The sequence below is a fragment of the Sporobolomyces koalae genome (assembly GCF_050403365.1).
Source record: "Sporobolomyces koalae JCM15063 DNA, S_koalae_JCM15063T_v1_ctg7, whole genome shotgun sequence".
NCBI lineage: Eukaryota > Fungi > Basidiomycota > Microbotryomycetes > Sporidiobolales > Sporidiobolaceae > Sporobolomyces > Sporobolomyces koalae.
Genome location: NW_027481764.1, coordinates 503,880 through 519,341, shown reverse-complemented (window position 1 = coordinate 519,341; position 15,462 = coordinate 503,880). Strand labels below are relative to the sequence as shown.

Genomic DNA, 15,462 nt, shown 5'->3' with positions numbered 1-15,462 from the left:
GAGAGAGAAACGTCGGGATGTGGAGAGAGGGGAAGAAAAGGAGTGGAGCGAGTCGGGCGGGGGAAAACACTCACGGGGGGAAGATTGAGATGCGACACGGAAGTTCAAAACCCGCGCCGCTGTCCCTCACTGTCCCTGAAGCCCGTCGGATCAGGCCAACGCGACTGTAAGCCTCGATCGTTTCTAGCTGACGCGCTCGGACGTCCACATCGCGCCGCCAGCTCACGTGCTCGCCTGCCGTCGACTCGTCCATCAATCGCAGCCGAAATGCTCCGCTCCACAACCAGGCTCACCAGCGCGTCCCGCTCGAGCCAGACTCGGCTTGGCTCGCCACTGTCCCTCGCCGCGCGCACCGCCCAGCGAGTCCCGCGTCAGGTGAGCTGTCCCGCTGCCGCGATCTCGTCATTTTCTCCCTCGTCATCTCGCTCATGCACACGCCGAGCCGCACCTGCAGGGATTCGCGACCGCGCCGACCAAGTCGAACGTCTTGCCCAACCCGAACCTCGCGTCTGCGCTGCCGCCGCCGCCGCCGAGACCGCGCAAGTCGATCACCCGCCGCATCTTGTCGCCCGTCCTCCTCCTCACCCTCGCGTTCTACGGAGTGTCGGTCCCTCTCGGCTACTTCTCGCTCCGTTACCGCGACTTCCTCGTCGAGACCGTTCCCGGAGGCGCTCAAATCGGCGACCTGCTCGACGACATCGAGATCAAGAACGCTGTCGGCGCGGTGCCGCCGCCTGCAGCCGGCGCAAAGCCTCTCTCGAAGGGCAAGGAGACGGAGCTGACGCGATATGCCGAGACCAAGGCCAAGGCTGAGGGATGGAGCCTCCAGAAGAAGCGTGCCGAGGCTGATCCGGCAAAGGCTGCCGAAGACGTCAAGAACAGGTTCGCTGGCGAGGCGAAGAAGGCGGCAGATGACGCCAAGGTCAAGATCCAGTCGACCGTCGAGGCCGCCAAGGCCCGCGCGAGCAACTTCAAGGACGCGACCCAGAAAGCCGCTGCCGTCGTCGAGGACAAGGTTAGCGATCTCACTGCCGCCGCCAAGGGTGCTGCAAACGAAGCAGTCACTCCGGCCCAGCAGGCCTCGCAAGCAGTTGCTCCGAGCCCTGCACCTCCCGCCGAGCCGAGACTGGTCGACCAACCCGCCGCATCCGTCTCCGAGCCTCAGTCGACTCTCCCCGTGTATGCACAGAAGCCCCGACAACTCGACGCGACCCCGATTCCTCCCAAGCGCGCCGACAACGCCGTGTATCAAGGTCCCCCCTTGCCGATCGGATTCGAGCCTGCGCCGGGCTACGAAGTCCCCCGTCCTCCCCCGACCCCGAAGGGCGAGATCAAGCCGACCGCGCCCCCTCCTGCACCCCTTCCCCTTGTTGCTCCCGCACTCAAAGACGTGACCAGCTCCGAGCCCATGCTCGGTCAGCTCGCTTCGACGATTGACAGCCTCGCCAAGTACGTCGAGAAGAATGACGCGTACGCGTCCGAGAGCGCTACGAACGTGCTCTCTGACGCACAAAAAGACATCAAGAGTCTCGCGGCTCGCGTCGACGCGATCAAGAAGGCGGAAGAGGACAAACTCCAGCAACAACTCAAGGAGCAGGCGAGCAAGTACTCGGGCATGCTGCTCAAGGCCGAGAAGGAGCTCGTTGAGCGCCTCGACACGCAGGAAGAGGACTGGAAGAAGGCGTTCGATTCTGAGAGGCAGAACCTCGTCAAAGCGTACAAGGAGAAGCTCGACCAGGAGCTCGCGACGCAACAGGAGATCATCAACCAGCGTCTCAAGGAGGAGGTCGTTGCGCAGGGTATCGAGATGCAGCGTCGGTGGGTGCAGGAGATCAAGACCCGCGTCGAGCAGGAGCGTGGCGGTAGGCTCGCCAAGCTCGAAGAGCTCGAAGGCGGCGTCCGCAAGCTTGAAAAGGTCGCCAAGCAGAACGAAGAGGTGCGCAAAAGTCTCGTGCTATAATCGCTGCAGGGGATTTTGCGGCTACTGACGCTCTCGAACCGCGTCAACCTGAATGGCAGGTGCTCGGTGAGGCTGTCCGCGCGCGCAAGATCTTCACGGCGGTCAAAGCGCTCGAACACAAGGTCGAAGCCGGGCTCCCCTTCGCCGCTGAACTGTCTGCACTGCAACGCCTGTCGTCGACCGCTTCGACCTCGGACTCGCCTAAACCCGAATCTCTGATTGCCCTCTCACTCGGCGCGGTGCCGAGCGAAGTCGCGTCGACCGGCGTGTCTTCGTTTGCTGCGCTCGCTGCCCGCTTCACCGACTCGGTCGCTCCTCAGCTCAAGAAGGTGTCTCTGTACCCGCGACACGGTGGACTGCTCTCGTACATCTCGAGCTACGTCGCAAGTCATGCGCTGTTCGAGAAGGACGGCTGGGCCGACGGTGACGATGTGGTGTCGACGATCGCGCGCGCGAAATTCTGGCTCTCGAACAAGGATCTCGATCTCGCTGCACGGGAAGTCAACTCGCTCAAGGGTAAGCTCACGAAGATGCTCTATCCAATGTCTACGCTGTGACGATGACTGACAGCACATTACGTCTGCGCAGGTTGGCCCAAGGCTCTCGCGTCGGACTGGCTCAAGGCGGCCCGGAATCACCTCGAAGTTAAGCTTGCTCTCGAGGTATGTCGACTCTTGCAGCAGTCTCCCGCAGAACTAAGCCATGCACAAGCTGAACCATCTTGTCCGGCGCACGCTCCTTATAGGTCGTCGAGAGGGAAGCAACGGCTGAAAGTCTAAAAGCCCTCTAATTGGGGCACCAAGCGATGTAGATTTGTGTTCTTGTGTATGTGCGCCTGTGTGAGAAAGTGATTTAGAGTACATACATTGCAAGCGCGAGACCGGTGTATTATCCAGTAGTCGAGACATGGAGAAGCTCAACGCAATGCGGAACTCCGGCGCCCGGCCGGCCACGCGTTCGAGGTCCCGAGCATTTCCTCGTTCTCCTCTCGCTCATCGCTCTCGACCTGTGCCCGACACCATGCCCTGTACGTGCACCGCTTGATCGGGTCGCGGGTGCTTGTGAGCGCTCGCGCCCCTACGCTCAGTGCTTTGGCGGGCCACCCGAATGTCGCGTCCTGACTGAATCGCATCCCTGAAGCTGCCCGCAAGAACATCCTCGTGACCGGTGCTGCCGGCTACATCGGTTAGTCTCCCCTTCATATGCATCTACGAGAAGCGAGCGTGCGCGTCCGCCGGCCTCGATTGGAAGGCTCTCGATTAACGCTGAACGGCACTGCGTTGCTTCCCTGGCAGGCTCCCACATCGCGCTCTGCCTCCTCCTGTCGGGCGAGTACTCGGTCGTCACTATTGACAAGTAGGTCTCGCGCGGCCGGCATCATCTTTCCAGTTGCGCCAGTTCCACTCACCCTTCCTCGTGTCAACGTGCGCGTTCATGCAGCTTCCACAACTCGTTCCCGACTGCCCTCAAGCGCGTGTCGAAGCTCGCAGTCGAGGCGCTCCCGGCCGGTGCCTCCGACGAGGAGAAGAAGGCGTGCGATGTCGACGTCGTCAAGGGTGACTTGACTCGCCAGGACGACATCGATGCCATCTTCAAGGCGTACCAGGACAAGGGTGGAATCTGGGGAGTCATTCACGTCGCGGCCCACAAGGCTGTCGGCGAGTCGGGCGAGAAGCCGCTCCAGTACTACCAGAACAACATCACCGCGACCATCAACCTGCTCACGGTGCGTCGCCTCGCGCGAGGATGTGAATATCACCCGCACTGATCTCGAGCGCGCTCGCCTTTGCTGTTCAGGTCATGGAGAAGTACCAGGTGTACAACCTCGTCTACTCGTCGTCCGCGACCGTTTATGGTGCTCCCCCCGTCATTCCGATTCCCGAAACCTCCCCTCTCCAAGCCGAATCGTGCTACGGTCGCACCAAGGTCATGACCGAGCAGATTCTCAAGGACCTGTGCGACTCGAACAGCCAGTGGCGCACGATCGCCCTGCGCTACTTCAACCCGGCCGGAGCTCACGAGTCGGGCGAGATCGGCGAGGACCCCCGAGGCAAGCCCGGCAACCTTGTGCCCCTGCTCGCGCAGATGGCTGTTGGCAAGTTCGCCAAGGACGGCTTGAAGGTGTTCGGTAACGACTACCCCACCCCCGACGGCACGTGCGTGCGTGACTACATTCACGGTGCGTCTGTATGCCATCCTAGACTCCTATGGACATCCGCTGATCCTGTCCCTGTCGGCGCGCTCTCGGACAGTCATGGACCTCGCGCAGGGACACGTCGACGCCCTCGCTGCCCTCTCGAAGGACAGCATCTTCGAAAAGCCTTCCCGCCTCGCCGGTTTCGGAGAGACCAAGGGTCACTACAAGGCGTACAACCTCGGCAAGGGCAAGGGCATGTCGGTCCTCCAGATGGTTGAGGCCATGAGGAAGGCCTCCGGCTTCGAGTACAAGTTCGAGATCGTCGCGCGCCGGTTCGTTCCCTTTCTCCGTGAAAGCTGTGCTTGTGACCCTTCCGTACTGACTGAAAGATCGCGCTGTCGCCCAGACTCGGAGATGTGCCCGAACTGACCGCCGACCCGGCTCTCGCCGAGAAGGAGATCAACTTCAAGGCCACGCACAGTCTCGAGGAGATGTGCCGCGACCAATGGAACTGGCAATCGTATGTTGCCTCGCCCGCTTCGCTGTATCTCGCGTGAGGAGCATATCGCTAACCCCTGGTCGGTTTGTGCGCCTTCAGTAAGAACCCTAAGGGATACGAGAACCAAGAGGAGTAATGGCTCTGTCTCGTTTCGCGATCTCCATATTTCTCCCAGCTCCGTCACCGTTCTGCGGCTGTTCGGTATCCTTGTCCTCGACACCCTCTTAGAGCCTTTCTTCAAAAATATGAGCAGACTTGGCTCGCTTTCCCGGAATTTTTCGCTTTCTATCTTTTTCTCGCCATCGGTGGTGTACCTGCTGTGCCAATCATTCATCCATGCTGTCCATGCTGTCCATGCTGTTGGTATGTCTGCACTCTGCAGGCGCAGAACGCGAGAAGTGACCGCGTCACATGGCTTCATGAGGTGGAGCCGATCAAGGGCCATGGCTTGCCGAAACTCGAGACATCTGATCTGCGCGTCTGCGCGTGCTTCTTTTTCTTCCCCATCCTCGCGCTCGTCGACAGCTGTCAACGCCCCTCCCCCCAAGGTTTGAAGGTCCAACATCTTCATTCCTCATACCCCCAGCGGCCTTCCAACACAGGCTGCGCAATACCCCTCCGTCTCCTCTCGAGAACCCTCTCCCGCTCCTCTTCGCTCGACCCTCGCTCGCCTGCAGTTGCTTCCCAGCTCGTAGCTCGCCATGTTCAACCCGCTCATGATCCACGACAGTGCGCTGTCGCTCGTCGGACACACACCTCTCGTCCGCCTCGACAAGCTCGCCAAGGAAGAAGGCATCAAATGCAACCTCCTCGCCAAGGTCGAGGGCTTCTCCGCAGGCGGGTCTGTCAAGGTACACTCGTAGCCCGTCACGTGTGTACGCGAGAAGCAAGCAGCGAGACTGACGCGAGAGATCCCGATGTGCGGCAGGACCGCATCGCGTTGCGCATGGTCGAAGAAGCCGAACGTCAAGGCGAGATCACGCCCGGCAAATCGATCCTCGTCGAACCCAGTATGTCCCGGCGTCTCTACGCTCGCGCGAGAGATCCTGGAGCACCGCGCTCACGCTCGTATTGTTGTCAGCATCGGGAAACACCGGTATCGGACTCGCGCTCGTGGCTGCCATCAAGGGCTACCGCTGCATCATCGTCATGGTGAGCACCCTGATCCTCTCTTTACATTTATGTGCATTGGTGGACCCTGACGCGTTGGCCTCAGCCTGAGAAAATGTCGCGCGAGAAGCAAAACACGATCCATGCTCTCGGTAAGCCACTCTCCTTGTTCCTACGCTTTGGCTAGTCACACTCGATTGACTCTCCGAGCTATGCGATCAATTGTCAGGTGCCGAGATCATCCGTACTCCGACCGAACTCGCTTCCGAGGATCCAGAGTCGCACATCGGTGTCGCGAATCGACTTGTGCGCGAGATCCCCCACGCGGTCATGCTCAACCAGTACGACAACCCGAACAGTAAGCGTCCTTGTCATTGATATGAAGCTCACACGCCATTGACAAACGTGTGCGTTTATTCAGATCCCGACGCGCACTACCACACGACCGCGCTCGAGATTGTCGCCTCGATCACGTCGACGCCTTCGACCCCTCTACACCCGTCCTCCGGCAAGGTCGACCTCCTCGTCGCCGGAACGGGTACTGGAGGCACGATCACGGGTCTCTCGCGCCGTCTCCGCGAGACGAACCCTGCGCTGCTCACCCTCGGAGTCGACCCTGTCGGCAGTATCCTCGCCAGGCCCGAGCCTCTCAACACGATGGGCCCCGGTGACTCGCCGATCTACAAGGTCGAAGGAACCGGTTACGACTTTGTCAGTAGTCGTCCGGCTCCGTCAGCCCGTACCCTCGTGCTGCAGTGCTGACAAAACACGTTTTCCAAAACGCCAGGTACCGAAAGCGCTCGATCACTCCGTCATCACGCATTGGATCAAGACCCGCGACCAGGGCTCGTTCGAGACCTGCCGCCGTCTGATCCGCACCGAAGGGTTGCTCGTTGGAGGATCGTCAGGTGCGAGCACCTGGGCTGCCCTCGAGTGGCTCAAGTCGCCCGAAGGATGGGAGCTCGTTGGCAAACATGAGGGCAAGAATGTCGTGATCGTGCTCCCGGACTCGTGAGCTTCGTCGCATCTCTGCTGTTCTCCGGGCCATGCTGACGTCCTGCTCACGAACCGGACACCAGCTTGAGGAACTACGTCACCGCACCCTGGTTGACCGAAGTCCCCGAGGGGCACCCCGCAACTGCGTGCATCAAGGGCAAGGAAGCAATTTCGGACCTGATTGAGAAAGAGTTGGGTCTCTCGAGTGGGCTCAATACCCCTCCTTCGTAATCTCCGTACCCATACCTTGATACTTCTCCTAGTATTCTTAATTACGTTCTCTTTTGTGCCGTTAGTTCGGTTACATATCCACTTCTCTCGCTCTCGCGAGTGTTTTTCTATGCATCACAAGCTTTTTCTTTTTTGGCGCACTCCTTTCTTCGCTTGACAGCTGTTTGACCTCTATCTTGTACTGTATTGGACCCCTGGGACTCACAAGGATTCAAGCGAACGCGGCTTTAAGCATGTTGTCGGACGAGACGCGACTTTGAAAGATGAATCGTCAATTTCACCGCCTCACCCGCGCCGTTCATCCTCGCACTCCCGCGACGTCCGATGGAGCTCAACCTCAAGCTACAAACCGCCACGAGCGAGTTCACCAAGTTGCAAAGCGGCAAGTCATGTCCGGGCTCCACGCCGCAGTGCCAAACACCTGACTTGTGCTCGTGATCGTCGAGCGCGCGTCTCAAAGACTACTCGAAAGCGGTCGAGAACCGACAACGCTTGGACGCTCAGAAGAGCGAGAACGAAGGAGTCAAGAAGGTACGGCCAGATTCAGGTCTCCATACAGAGTCTTTACCGGCTGACCTCGTCGCTTGCGCGCATATACCAGGAATTCTCGACGTTGACGCCCGAGAACCAGGTGTACAAATTGATTGGACCCATACTCATGAAGCAAGAGCAAGACGAGGCCAAGCAAAACGTAGAGAAGCGCTTGGAGTGGATCGACGGGGAGATGTGCGCCCAGAGCTCTGACCGTCGCTAGTGCCGCCTGACGAACGACACTGACGCGCGAACTTTCGTATTCTCAGTAAGCGGACAGAGACGAATCTCAAGTCGCTCGAAGGCAAACTCGAGGCGAAGAGATTAGAAGTACGACTCTTACCTTTCTCGCGCGGAGCAGCAGCCGAGAAGCTGAACATCCACCTCGCATCGGCACAGATTGTACATGTACAGACTCAGCTGAAGCAGCAGGAAACGACGTCTGCTGCACTTCCGGCAGCAGCTGCCCCTCTCGCCGCTGCCTGACCGTTCTGGCCCAATCGCCTGCGGCTCCGGTCCTGCCTTTGACATACATGCTCGTACTGTAATGTAACATCATCGCTCTCGAAGCTCACGACATCGCAGATATCCGACTCGTTTCCGGCCCAGTCATGCCGTTTCGAGCTTACCTCGACCTTGGCGGGCACAGCATTCGCTACGGCTGTATCGGGTGCGATGTAGCGGTAGGCTTGCTCAAGAGACAATTAGGACGCAAGCCCTAGCCATAGGGGCATCAAACTACAATCGGGCAACTACAGTCGAACCTGCGGTTGACTCTCGCCAAATGCGATAGAGAGCCAACCCGCGCTTCGGTGCCTCATGTCCAATTCGTCCTGGAGCCAATGCTCAAATCGTTCGCTTGGCTGGCAACCTCGCAGTCAGGTCATCGCGCCTTCCGAGCTTTTCAGGATCCCCTGCCTCTCTCGTGTCAACCGGCACTTCAGCGAGTTCCGCTTCGGCGAGTCGGCAAGGTGGACCAGTCTCTGCCGAGTATCAGGCAGCAGGATTTGGCTCTTGCGGCATGCTCATTGTCTTCGTCTAGTGTAGATTCCACTGCGATTATCCACATTCCAAAACCCCCCCTTCCTCATCACGGCTTATTTACAAGTTTTCTAGGCCGGTTTCAAAAGTTTTGGACTTCCTTGATCCCTCCGACACTTTCAGGCTCGAGATTTGCTGTCGACTCGTTGCTCTTCGAACCGAAACCCGTGTCGTGAGGGTGCTCTTTCCGTCCGGTGAACGGAGACAGTCCCGCGGCCAGTCGAGGTCCAGCGACCAGTGAGGACCAATCGAGGTCTCCACCACCGTGCGCGATTGCCGTGACCAAGTGACGGTGCGCCTGAATCGCAAGAAAAGGTTCAAGAGTCAGCGCGGTGCAACCGCTCACGTCGTGCGCGGCTCAGCAGCTTACGACATCAAGCGCAGGGACGGTCGCGCCGTGTTCCGTCGCTAATCGCTTGATGTGTTGGGCATCCTTGAGCCCTCCGGTCGCCGTGAAACCCGTCTCCCCATCAAAACTGTTTTCGAGGATCTTCTTGCCGTCTAAGCTCCGGAAACAAATCGTCAGTTCGGCTGACGCGCCACGATCGAGATTGATTCGAGCTACTCACAACCAATGAAGGAAGGTGCAGCTATTCCAGAGTCACGGAATGTCAGAACCTCTCTGGCGGTGTCGGTGACGGGCAACAGGTATTGTGTGCTCACGCAAGAACTCTTTGACAAACTCGTAGAGCAAGTCTGCTCCGACGCCCGTCTTCTCGGCCAAGGTCATCGACTCGGCGAGGAGTTCGATGATGCCCAACACGCACGAGTTGCCGAGCAGCTTGAACGCCGAGGCGCGCTCGACGTTCGCGCCGACGTCGATCACTTTACGTCCCATCGCGGGAACGAGAATTGCCTCGACGTGGCGTTTGGCGAAGATGTCGCCCGAGAGGATCACGACCAACTGGGCGTCCTTGGCCATGAGCGGCGGACCAAACACGGGTGCGCCGATCCAGAAGCACCACGGGATGCTCGCGGCGGTGCGCTCGAGCTCTCCTGCGAGCTTCGGGTAGAGGGTCGAGGTGTCGACGAAAATGGTCGAGCGACCCTGGCCCTCCTGGCCCGCTTGGGCCTTCTTGTCGCGCGCGCCCTCGAACAGCTCGGCGTAGACTGCCTGCGCGGCTTCGTCGTTCGCGAGCGAGGTGATAACGACGTCACACGTGCGAGCGAGTTCGCGGGCCGACGCGGCGTGAGCGATAGTGTTTGACGCCGGCGGGAGCTTGGAAGCCGTGCGATTCCAGAGGGTGAGCGCGGGCTTGCCGTTCTCGTGCAACCACTTGGCAAGGTTCGCCGACATGTACGCGCCCATGTTGCCCTACATGCGATGTACCGTGCGACGAGAAGGTTCAGCGACAAGAGCATCATGATGCGATCGAGACGGGCGTAACTCACGAGGCCGATGAAGCCAACCTTCTCGCAGCTGAACTTGACCATGATGTGGGGTATGTGAGTCGGGGCGATCGAAGTCAAGGAGTGACAGAATCAATGGAGAGAAGGAAGCGAAAGGCGACGAGACCTCGGTCGTCGCGCGACTCGCGAATACTGCACGCGCATCGCTAATCGATTTCGTCATCGCTTGTCTCTCGCTCGCAGCTCGAGATGGACGCGTTCGACTCGTACCACCGCGAGTACCTGGCCATCCAAAAGTCGATTACCACCAAGCTAGACCAGGAGCTGCCGAAACTGCGAGGAGGTGAACAGTCTCATCTCATCGCAGCCGTTTCCATCGAACTTGCGCTGACCCCTTCCCGTGCGATAGAGGAACGCAAAGCTGCCGTTAGACGCACCTATCGGGACCTCGACGAAGCCGACGAGATCGTGCGTCGCAGCGGGTCCAGCTCGCCCCACGTCGTCGCGCGCTGAATCACCCTCTTCTCTGCCCTCGCAGATCGAGCAGCTGCAGCTGTCCTCGAAAGGGAACCCGAAACATGCAGTCCTCGCTCGTGCCGCCAAGACGCAGCTCAAGAGCTGGCGGTCTCAACTCGGGCACCTCGAAACCGTCTCCGACCGCGACCTCCTGCTCTCGACTCGGCCGGATCATGCCGCGTACGACCTCGGCGCCTCGGACGATGAAGACGACCAATACGGATCCCTTCTGGGCACGTCCCACCAGCAGCAGCGGCAGAGGCTGCTCCACTCGACCCAGAGCCTGAACACTACCTCGAACCGCCTCGACAACGCACACCGGCTCGCGGCAGAGAACGAGGAGATCGGACAGGGCGTGTTGAACAGCCTCGTCGGGCAGCGGATCCAGCTGCAGGGCGCAAACGAGAGCCTCGAGGAGGCAGACGTCAGCGTGAGCCGTGCCAGCAGGACCATCACCAAGATGATCAGAACGTGAGCTACCGTCTTGGCGCGCCCAATCTCTGCCGCCCACTGACGAACTCTCTCTCCGGACATCAATCAGAGCGTATCGCCAAAGGATCACCATCGTCATCTTCATTGTGGTGCTCGTGACCCTCATGTGAGTTGACTGTGCGTTCTCTGGTGCGCGTCCGCCCGAGGCTGACCACGATGCTCTGACAGTGCCCTCATACTGTGGCGCAAGTTGGCATGACCCGTCCTGTCTGTATCTCTTCCATGTTCTTCGGTCGCGGTTCCCCGTGTTGTCTGCTATATCCGTTGCTTCGTTGTCCCTCAATATGTTGTCAATGTTGGACAGCGTCCTTTTCCATGTAAGATGTCGTTGGTCAAGAGAGGCGCTCAATTGCACGGTAGCTCTGGCTACGTCGCAACGCTCGCTTGCGCCTTCGCTTTCTCGATGCGATCCTTCCTGCCGCGCCATGCTTTACCTACCCGGCTACCGTTCTCTCTCCCCAGCTCCTTCGAGATCCACTCTCCTGTCTGACATAGCATCGCAAAAGTCTCGCTCGAGCTTACCAGCTCTTCCGAGTCGAGCGGGTTCGAAATGAGAGTTGTCGGAATGCCGGAGCAGGAAAGCATATAGAGCACGTCCTCCGTCGAGACATTGCCTGTCGAGTTGGGAGAGTAGGGACATCCACCGAGCGCCGAGATCGACGAGTCGATCGTCGAGATGCCGAGAGTCTGATTCGAGCGACAGTCCCACGTGCATAAATCAGCATATCTGGCAATGCCTCCAGTTCCGGTGAGTACCTACCTTGACACAGTGCAGCACTGAAGCGAGAGCAGTGCCGTAAGTGTCGTGGCAGTGAGCCTGTTCGAAAAGGCTCAGTCAAATAGCCCCCAAGTGTCTACACGAACCGGGATCGTGCAGAGAGCGTACCGCTAGCCTGTCTGGGGCGATCCCTCGCTTCTCGCATGCGTTCACCAACGCTTCCCACCCTGCAGGAACTCCGACACCAATCGTATCTCCGAGGCTCACTTCGTACGCTCCCATGTCGAGCAACTCCTGTGCGACGCCGGCCGGAGCACTCGGATCGACCCGCCCGTCGAATGGACACCCTAGCACGGTTGAGACGTACGCGCGCACTTTCAACTGCCTCTCGTGCGCCCGTTCGATGATAGCGGGGAGCCGCGCGAGCGATTCCGATACGGTGCAGTTTAGATTCGCGCGCGAAAACCCGTCTGTGCACCCGACAAAGACCGCAATTTCGTCCGTGAGCGGGATTGCGGCAGAAGGGTGCGCGTCAAGCAGCTGAAAGAGAGTGTCAAGTCCCCGCGAGTTGGGAACGAGGACCGGGAGGGACAGGTCAGGATGCGCTTCCCGCAGTTGGGACAGTGTCAACGAAGTGAGAAGCTCAGGAGTCGAGGCCATTTGGGGTACCTGATGTACGAGTGACTGTCAATTCCATGGCGCAGGGTAGACGTGATGAAAGAACAGACCCATTTCGGCGCGACAAAGCTACCTGCTTCGACAGCGCGACAGCCCGCCTGCACCAGCCTGTCGACGAGCTCTGCTTTGAGCTCAGTCTGAAGCAGCCGTTTCTCGTTCTGCAGTCCATCTCGAGGGCCGACTTCGACAATCTTGACCGGTCCTCGCAGACTGGACGAGAGCGATCTGTGCAGGTGGGGAAGAAAGCTGTTTGGGTGGCAGCGCGGGCGAGCTTTTGCGCAAGACTGGGTGGAGAGTGTCCGTATGATCAGTGACATGTGTGACGGGTTGACGCTGTCGGAAGATCGCGAAGAAGGATCACAACGGACCGGAGAGGGGAGCGGGGACCGGCTGTCCGAAATCACGGCCCCTGTCTTTCCTCGGGTGTAGAGCGCCCGCGGGGAGACCTTTCGATCATGGGTGAATGAGCAGGAGCGAAGCAGTTTTGGGCTTGACGGAGCAATCAAATGCCGCCTTGACCCTTATTCTGCCAACCTGTCTTTCAGAACTTGCGATTCCGTCTGTATACCAGCGAGCATTCCAAAACCGCGTATCACTGCTTCACCGAGTTCAACTACATAAGGTTATCTACATCCTAAAAACGCCGAAATTGCCTGTGTTCTCGCGCTCGCGAGGGTTCCAGCTCTTGGTGACAACGCCGAGAGTGAGCCCCAGTACGTCCCTTGTCTGATGGGGCATGATGATACCATCGTCCCACCTAGCACGTCAAAGGGTCACTCGTGTCAGCCAGGCGGAGCAGCGGACATTCCCAAGAAATCCGACTTACAATCGTGCTGTGCCAAAGATTGCCTCACTCTCCTTCTCGATCTGCCCCTTGAGCTTCAAAGTTTGCTCCTCTTCGGCCTTTGTGCGCTTCGAGGATACCGTCTGCATGACAGACTGAAGCTGGTCTCCCCCCATGACGGAAACGCGAGATGATGGCCAGGTGAAGAGGAAATGAGGCGAGTATCTGAGGCGAGGAGTAGCGTCAGGAACGAAGCACGGATCGTGAAAGCAAGCAGCGTACGCTCGTCCAGCCATGCCATAGTTGCCTGCGCCGTACGATCCGCCGACGAGAATCGTGATCTTGGGACAGGAAGTCGCGGCGACCGCGCGGACGAGTTTGGCGCCGTTCTTGGCGATGCCCTGGAAAGGTGACAAGTCAGTTCATTCTCCCTCAGCATCTCACGTGCTGCTTGCCAATGGCATAAATGGTCCCAGTCGAAAAGTCTGGCAGCAAAGACTCACGCCTTTCTCTGCCGCTGTACCAACCATGAAGCCAGAAATGTTTACGAGGAAGACAATCGGGACGCCTCGTTGCTCGCACAGCTGGATGAACTGAGTGGCTTTCTGAGCTGATGGAGACAGCAGGATGCCATTGTTCGCAATCTATTGACAGGACGTATGTAAGCTCGGAGCTTGGACTGTGTCGGGCAACATGCCGTCGTCAGAGTTTCAGAGGTCAGGACACTCACGATCCCGACTGAATGTCCGTGGACTTTCGCTGCAGTCAAAACAGTGCCCAGCCCGATCAGTGCGATCGCTTGACGAACGCGACTGTCAGCTACTCACCGAAGCCGGTGACGACCGTGTCACCCCATTCTGCTTTCCACTCTGCGAATTGACTGCCGTCGACAGTTCTCGCGATGACCTCGCGCATGTCCCAGCTCTTCTTCAGGTTCGTGCCCGTGACGCCACCTAGTTCCTTCGGGTCGTAGATCGGTTCGTCAAAATCTACCACGTCTGATTGTTCTCTTGTGCGGTGATTTGCGGCGGCGGCAAGGGTAGCTACTGATGTGCGAGCGATGGCGAGAGCATGCGAGTCCGACACCGCTAGATGATCGACCACTCCGGACTCTCGGGCATGCATGTCGCCTCCTCCCAGAGTCTCCGAGTCCACTACTTCGCCCAGCGCGGCTTTGACGAGTGGTGGTCCAGCCAAGAAGATGGTTCCGGCTTTCGCAACGATGATGTTTTCTGCAAATTCAAAGTCAAGGCACAAACGTGCTTTCGGTCAGGCCACGGCCCATATCGACGCGGCCGGTTCAAGGCAGGCTAGTCCAGAGTGAAGACTTGCCATCGGCCATCGCTGGAACATAACTACGAGTGTCGTGCGATAGAGTTAGTCCTGAAAGCATCACAGTTTCGGCGTCGTCGGAGGTATGCAAAGACTCACGCTCCGCCTGCAACAGAAATTCCGTGCACGACAGCAAGCTGACTGTTAGGTATGGGCTTGTCAGCTGAATGTGTACTTCGTACCTTGGTGGTGGAGGCGTCACCTACGGGATGCCTTCCGCGCTCATGCGCGCCATATTGTAGAAGATTCTGCCAAAATGCTCTTTGTCGGGGAACACATCTTTCTGGAATGGCAGAGCTGCTCCACCGGACTCGACTACGTTGATAATCTCAGCGTGAGTTTGCCGCTACGACTGGGGGCCATTTCGTCTAGCTCACCGAGGTACACGCAAGGCAGCTTGTTCTGTTGCGCGATCTCCTGCGCGCGGAGATGCTTCTTGACTGTGATGGGATGATACGAACCGCCTTTAACCGTAGCCTGTCACAATCAGAGGGCCAACGTCAGGAAGGCTCGCCCCTGTATGCAATGGTCGAGCTCAAGCTTACGTCGTTCGCGACAATAATGACTTGAGTCCTGTGGTCACACGGCCGCGCTGATCAGTTCTGCGCCGGAGAACATGTATTCAACCGAGTGACTTGCCCGTTGACCCGCCCTATGCCGGTGACAATCCCGGCGCCGGGCACCTTGCCCTCGTACATTTCCTCTGCAGCTAGCGGAGACAATTCGAGGAACGGCGAGAACGGGTCGAGTAGCTCGTCAATCCTGTAGAGCAGCAAGTATGTGAGCACGTTGAGGCTCTTTCGTGGGCGGATTCGAGCCTACCTCTCCCTCGCAAGGAGCTTGCCCTTGCCTTTTGCGCGTTCGCGCGCCTTCGCGCCTCCACCCTGGTACACCCGCTCCAGGCGCTTCTTGAGATCGCTCTCGAGTACGTGCATATCTTCCTGACGCGCCTTGAACTCGAACGACGTGGTGTCGACCACTGAAGCGATCCGAGGCATGAGCTGTGGGGGCCGCACCGAGGGCGCTGTGCGAGCAGATGTAGTGACTGCACGAGCTAGTGAGGGTAGTCGGAACATGCGTGTCATCG

At 58.8% G+C, this 15,462-nt stretch overlaps 8 protein-coding genes across 8 annotated transcripts; 5 read left to right on the top strand and 3 right to left on the bottom strand.

Annotated features, from left to right (window-relative positions):
* Positions 1–267: 267 nt before the first annotated feature.
* On the top strand, positions 268–2,750 carry MIC60 (Mic60p; the record flags this gene model as incomplete). Its single annotated transcript, XM_076677271.1, has 5 exons — positions 268–375; positions 455–1,936; positions 2,020–2,476; positions 2,549–2,622; positions 2,706–2,750. 5 exons carry the CDS (start codon positions 268–270, stop codon positions 2,748–2,750), a joined length of 2,166 nt encoding a protein of 721 aa, XP_076535790.1.
* A 230-nt stretch (positions 2,751–2,980) lies between these two features.
* Positions 2,981–4,732, top strand: JCM15063_004226 (NAD-dependent epimerase/dehydratase family protein; the record flags this gene model as incomplete). The annotated part of the gene is made up of 8 exons (XM_076677270.1): positions 2,981–2,987; positions 3,101–3,145; positions 3,256–3,316; positions 3,401–3,686; positions 3,758–4,139; positions 4,213–4,429; positions 4,504–4,617; positions 4,696–4,732. The coding sequence occupies 8 exons, from the start codon at positions 2,981–2,983 to the stop codon at positions 4,730–4,732; spliced, it is 1,149 nt and encodes a 382-aa protein (XP_076535789.1).
* Positions 4,733–5,297: 565 nt separating this feature from the next.
* Positions 5,298–6,933, top strand: CYS4 (cystathionine beta-synthase CYS4; the record flags this gene model as incomplete). The annotated part of the gene is made up of 8 exons (XM_076677269.1): positions 5,298–5,447; positions 5,525–5,606; positions 5,678–5,748; positions 5,813–5,858; positions 5,936–6,064; positions 6,128–6,417; positions 6,494–6,717; positions 6,786–6,933. The coding sequence occupies 8 exons, from the start codon at positions 5,298–5,300 to the stop codon at positions 6,931–6,933; spliced, it is 1,140 nt and encodes a 379-aa protein (XP_076535788.1).
* Positions 6,934–7,257: 324 nt separating this feature from the next.
* YKE2 (tubulin-binding prefolding complex subunit YKE2) lies at positions 7,258–7,950 on the top strand (the record flags this gene model as incomplete). Its single annotated transcript, XM_076677268.1, has 5 exons — positions 7,258–7,315; positions 7,394–7,464; positions 7,535–7,659; positions 7,734–7,794; positions 7,864–7,950. The coding sequence occupies 5 exons, from the start codon at positions 7,258–7,260 to the stop codon at positions 7,948–7,950; spliced, it is 402 nt and encodes a 133-aa protein (XP_076535787.1).
* Positions 7,951–8,587: 637 nt separating this feature from the next.
* JCM15063_004223 (NAD(P)-dependent oxidoreductase) lies at positions 8,588–9,939 on the bottom strand (the record flags this gene model as incomplete). The annotated part of the gene is made up of 5 exons (XM_076677267.1): positions 8,588–8,803; positions 8,876–9,006; positions 9,075–9,095; positions 9,169–9,820; positions 9,898–9,939. The coding sequence occupies 5 exons, from the start codon at positions 9,937–9,939 to the stop codon at positions 8,588–8,590; spliced, it is 1,062 nt and encodes a 353-aa protein (XP_076535786.1).
* Positions 9,940–10,104: 165 nt separating this feature from the next.
* On the top strand, positions 10,105–11,062 carry JCM15063_004222 (v-SNARE domain-containing protein; the record flags this gene model as incomplete). The annotated part of the gene is made up of 5 exons (XM_076677266.1): positions 10,105–10,198; positions 10,265–10,323; positions 10,394–10,842; positions 10,913–10,969; positions 11,032–11,062. The coding sequence occupies 5 exons, from the start codon at positions 10,105–10,107 to the stop codon at positions 11,060–11,062; spliced, it is 690 nt and encodes a 229-aa protein (XP_076535785.1).
* Positions 11,063–11,229: 167 nt separating this feature from the next.
* Positions 11,230–12,576, bottom strand: JCM15063_004221 (hydroxymethylglutaryl-CoA lyase; the record flags this gene model as incomplete). Its single annotated transcript, XM_076677265.1, has 5 exons — positions 11,230–11,550; positions 11,624–11,680; positions 11,750–12,250; positions 12,310–12,484; positions 12,545–12,576. 5 exons carry the CDS (start codon positions 12,574–12,576, stop codon positions 11,230–11,232), a joined length of 1,086 nt encoding a protein of 361 aa, XP_076535784.1.
* Positions 12,577–12,886: 310 nt separating this feature from the next.
* Positions 12,887–15,460, bottom strand: JCM15063_004220 (uncharacterized protein; the record flags this gene model as incomplete). Its single annotated transcript, XM_076677264.1, has 13 exons — positions 12,887–13,016; positions 13,086–13,268; positions 13,326–13,444; positions 13,547–13,687; positions 13,774–13,802; positions 13,871–14,275; positions 14,376–14,398; positions 14,475–14,516; positions 14,582–14,690; positions 14,753–14,852; positions 14,921–14,948; positions 15,015–15,137; positions 15,198–15,460. 13 exons carry the CDS (start codon positions 15,458–15,460, stop codon positions 12,887–12,889), a joined length of 1,695 nt encoding a protein of 564 aa, XP_076535783.1.
* Between the last annotated feature and the right edge of the window lie 2 nt (positions 15,461–15,462).